Here is a 4,277-nt window from a genome sequence, read left to right on the forward strand (position 1 = left end):
ACGTTAGCCTACCTTTAGCTAGCAGCTGGATTAAACACCGGTAAAATGCTGACAGCTAACGTTAAACAGTGTAAAGTGTGACTGTATTTCACTGTGGAGGACTTCAACAGCGGGATGTAACAGTCTGCAATGCAGCGCAGCAGCTGCCGTTGTCGGAATTCATAGATATACAGTATGTTTATATGGTCGGAATTAAACAACACAGACGGTGCTTTCACTTGCAGCTGCCGTCGTCGGAATTAAACAACACAGACGGTGCGTTCACTCGCAGCTACCGTTGTCGGAATTAAACAACACAGACGGTCGCTGTTTTGCAGCTGCCATTTTCGAATTAAACAACACAGACGGTGCATTCACTTAAAACAGGTAGCCTAATTCTGATGCAATATACTGGTGAAATAAGTTAGTGTTATAGTTATTACATTATCATTAAATCTTTAATTTTGACCATGGCCTTAACAATAAACAAGTCACTGACTGTTGTTTACTACCCTTATTTTTTTTTCTTCTTCTTTTTTTTTACTTTATTGAAAAGTACCGGTTCAGGCACCGTTTAGGCACCGGCACCGTTTTAAAAGTATCGATTTAGCACCGGAATCGAAAAAACAGTGTATTGACACACCCTGAAGTACATCTGTGCAGATAGGTTAGAAATGAAACCACTGGAGGTCACCAAAGACAACATTTGAGGACTAATTAAATTGTATGCAAAACATGTATCATGCAAAGAGAAAAGGATGCAGTTCCCCACTGTAGTTAGATGCTTAAAGATAAGCTGGTAGATTTATATTACATAGCCTAATGTTTGCAATCGAAGGTTTCAAAAACTGCAATACTCAAAAGAACATAACATGCTACTTAACTGCAATAATGTGGGAAGGTAAATGTATCAAGTTGGATCCATTTAACCCCGCTTTTACTTATCAACGTTTTTGGGGAAAAACAAGTTTCCAACAGGTTATGTCTTAGATCATGTCTTGCATTCATTTTTTGCATTCATTTTTTATTATTATAGTACTTGTATAGTAGTTGTTCAGTTGAGTTTATTACACAAATTATTCCAGTAATACCGTACACAAAAATAGCTTAAAGTAACAAGTGTTCATACTAAAAAGAAACTTGCAAATTGTGTATGTCACTACTAAATACATTTTAAGTTTACATGTCAAGACATACTTTGCAAGGGGAATTATGAATGTACAGGTAATGTATACAAAGTTAAGTGTCCTTTATCTCCCGGTAGCTTGCAGATTTAAACTGCTTTTTGGAGTCAGTTAAATAAAACAAATTCAAATACATACTGCATGTCTGCAGAGCAAGACATAAGTGTCTTTATGGAGATTGTAAACATATTATCTGCTTCCATTTCTTCTACAGATTACATCCATTAACTACGGCTGTGCCCATTATATCTGCAAATACATCCTTTTTTAGTGGTTTTAAACGAGGTAACAGCATTACATACATATTACGTTAAGTCTCATGAAATGAAATGAGAACCTTGAGACTCATATCCTGTATATTGCATCACATTTTACAAAAGCAGCAACGGAAGTGGATGATGTCATGAAGAGTCACATCTCAGCCTGCATTAAAAATGACCACAGTCTTAATTTGCTCTGTTCTGTTAATGTAAGTGGACACAACAGAGCGTTGATATGTGGTCATATCTGATCCTCTGCGATGTCTAATCCTCCTGTAGATGGCGCTAACCTTCCTCCTAAAGTACTGCCCTGAGAAGACATATAGCACTGGGTTCAAAGCACTATTGAGAAAGGCCAGATACACTGAAACCTGGTTTCCTATATCGAGAGTGTGGGACCACAGCTTCTCATCCAGCACGTGGAGATCACAGAGTGTGTCAAGGAAGGTAAAGACCTGGAAGGGACCCCAGCACAGTAAGAAAAGTAGTGTGACAGCATACACCAGTACTGTGGCCTTTGTGTCATTAGTGTCATGATAAGCTACACTCTCCCTCCTCTGGACTAAAGCCTTGATTATGTTCCCACTGCTGAAAACAATGACCAGAACAGGGAGTACACAGCCTACAACATTTACCAGAAACTGATGGGCCAACTTCCAAGAGCTGTCATGGCTATAATCCAGTATACAGGACATTGTCTCGAACTCCTTGATAAACTTCACCTTTCTGTGAACAATGGTTGGCGTGCTCAGTACGACTGCTGATATCCACAGGATGGTGCAGATCACTTTGGCAAAGAGTGTCCGTCTCAACCACCTGGCCTTCATGGTCTTCACAAGTGCCAGGTAGCGGTCAACACTAATCATGACCAGGGTTTGGATGCTGGTGTAGAAATTGATGATGATGATGGAGTTGACCAGTTTGCATAAGGCATCTCCGTATGGCCAGTTGAAGTCGTTGAGGATGTTCATCGCCCAGAAGGGGAGGCCACACAGGAGAATAAAGTCAGCCAGCGCCAGGTTGCTCAGGTAAATTTCCGCTACAGTCAGGCGATCCTTGTGGGCAAAGAACACCCCCAGGACAAAGCTGTTAAAGAGAAGGCCTAACAGAGATAAGGTGAAGATGTACGGGGGTATGATGGTGTGGACGAGCTCCCATTCTGCCGAGGCTGGATCCTCTGTTGGACCGGATGGCAGAGACGCACTGCTGTTTTCAGACCACAGTGTTGCCACAGATAGTGTCATCGGCTCCATGGGCTAGGAACTAAATTATTATACACAACTCATTAGTAAAATACTGTTATTTAATTTAAATGATGCTATGTTACTACTGCATCAGAGATTAAAAAAATATTAGGATTATAATATGCAGTTTAAAAATAAAACATGTAAAATAGATAGTAGAAATATTGACTATGATGACATGTTTATTCACAGTTAGTCAGCTTTAGTGCCGAGGAAAACAAGTAGCCACACATTAACAAGTTGACTAACTTGCCTTTAGTTTAACAAGACTTCAAATTTGCCAAAACAACTTGATAAAATGTGTTATATTATAGTACCTTAAATCATGTCCTGCTATCAAAATGGCTGAACAACTAAATACATTATTTTTGTCAAGCTGAGTATTAAGACTGTTGCACCTAATTAGTTTAAAAGTAAACATAGTGTAAGACAAAGAATTAGACAAAGCATGAAAAGTTCTTACCGTATGTTTCATGAAAATGCTCCCGATAAAAGAAATGTCTGGAACAGGGCTCATGTGTGTACACTGAGTACACAGCAAGTCAGAGGAGAGATCTGTTAAGAGCATTTTTGTTTATAGCTGCATTCTTCCACACCCTTTGCCAAAGAGTTCAATATTTCAACCTGTTTATCAGAGAGTCAAAAGTTGTTCCATGCACGTATTAGAGAAAAGCTGGAACTGCAGTAGTAAATGGTGGAAAGAGTGTTCAACTTCATCAGCACAACTGCAGACTATTAAGAAACGATTATGAAAGTTAGTATTGCTTTTAATAAATTTTATGAAACATTCCTCACAAACCATACGACCATATAGGCATATTATTCCTACCCTCTTATACAACCCATAGGAGCATTTGATAAATTAGCACCCCAAGCGGTGGCAGAAAATAAAACCCACAGGAGCGTTTTCCATCCTCATATCTAAACATAACCGTAACGGTTGTGATTTTTTATTTTAAACACATCGTTAACATTGTGAAACGTTGTAAAACTAGGCTAGGCTTTTTCTAACAAAAGTACTCAGTTGAGTTTACAAAAGGATTGTGGTTTGTTTTATTTAAAATCAGTACATTTGTTATGTTTCTACACTTGTTTTGTACTATAGTTACTCATGTGATGCAGTTCTGTTTGTTCCGTAAAGTAAAAAAAAACTTTTATTTTAAATGGGACACAAACCCCAGTCTCCTGGGTGAAAGTCTATGGTTCACCCATCCACCTCCCTAAACTGCCTCCCTATGAGGAGTTTCACACTCTTATACTGTACTTTGTTACCTTAGTCGTAATGGGTGTGTGAGGACCAGGTCATAAAATAAGTTATACTGTTTAGTTCATAGGAAAATCCACCACCCATATATATTATTTAATATTATTTATTTCATTTAATTTAATTGCATTATAACAGTTCATGTTCATTAAAATGTGCATTGCTTTATGTTGTTAAGAGTCACGGTGCTCCCTGCACGCAGGCATTGTAGTAGAAACATGTTGTTGCTCCCTTCAGCCACAAGAGGGAGTATACCCTTAAGTGAGCGCTTCTGTCAGAAGTAAACAGAGTCGAAGCACGTATGGTAGTGTTAAGAGCAAACGCTGGACAGAAATGTGTTAACAAT

At 38.6% G+C, this 4,277-nt stretch overlaps 1 protein-coding gene across 1 annotated transcript; it reads right to left on the reverse strand.

Annotated features, from left to right (window-relative positions):
• Nucleotides 1-1,135: 1,135 nt before the first annotated feature.
• bdkrb1 (bradykinin receptor B1) lies at nucleotides 1,136-3,189 on the reverse strand. The gene is made up of 2 exons (XM_039786648.1): nucleotides 3,131-3,189; nucleotides 1,136-2,686 (listed from the first exon to the last, which is right to left on the reverse strand). The coding sequence occupies exon 2, from the start codon at nucleotides 2,674-2,676 to the stop codon at nucleotides 1,582-1,584; it is 1,095 nt and encodes a 364-aa protein (XP_039642582.1). The 5' UTR covers nucleotides 2,677-2,686; nucleotides 3,131-3,189; the 3' UTR covers nucleotides 1,136-1,581.
• Between the last annotated feature and the right edge of the window lie 1,088 nt (nucleotides 3,190-4,277).

The sequence above is a fragment of the Perca fluviatilis genome, chromosome 20, assembly GCF_010015445.1.
Source record: "Perca fluviatilis chromosome 20, GENO_Pfluv_1.0, whole genome shotgun sequence".
Classification (NCBI taxonomy): Eukaryota; Metazoa; Chordata; class Actinopteri; order Perciformes; family Percidae; genus Perca; species Perca fluviatilis.

Bases quoted from the DNA above. Each gene is read 5' to 3' on its own strand.
- bdkrb1 (XM_039786648.1), bottom strand. From the start codon at position 2,676: ATGGAGCCGATGACACTATCTGTGGCAACACTGTGGTCTGAAAACAGC.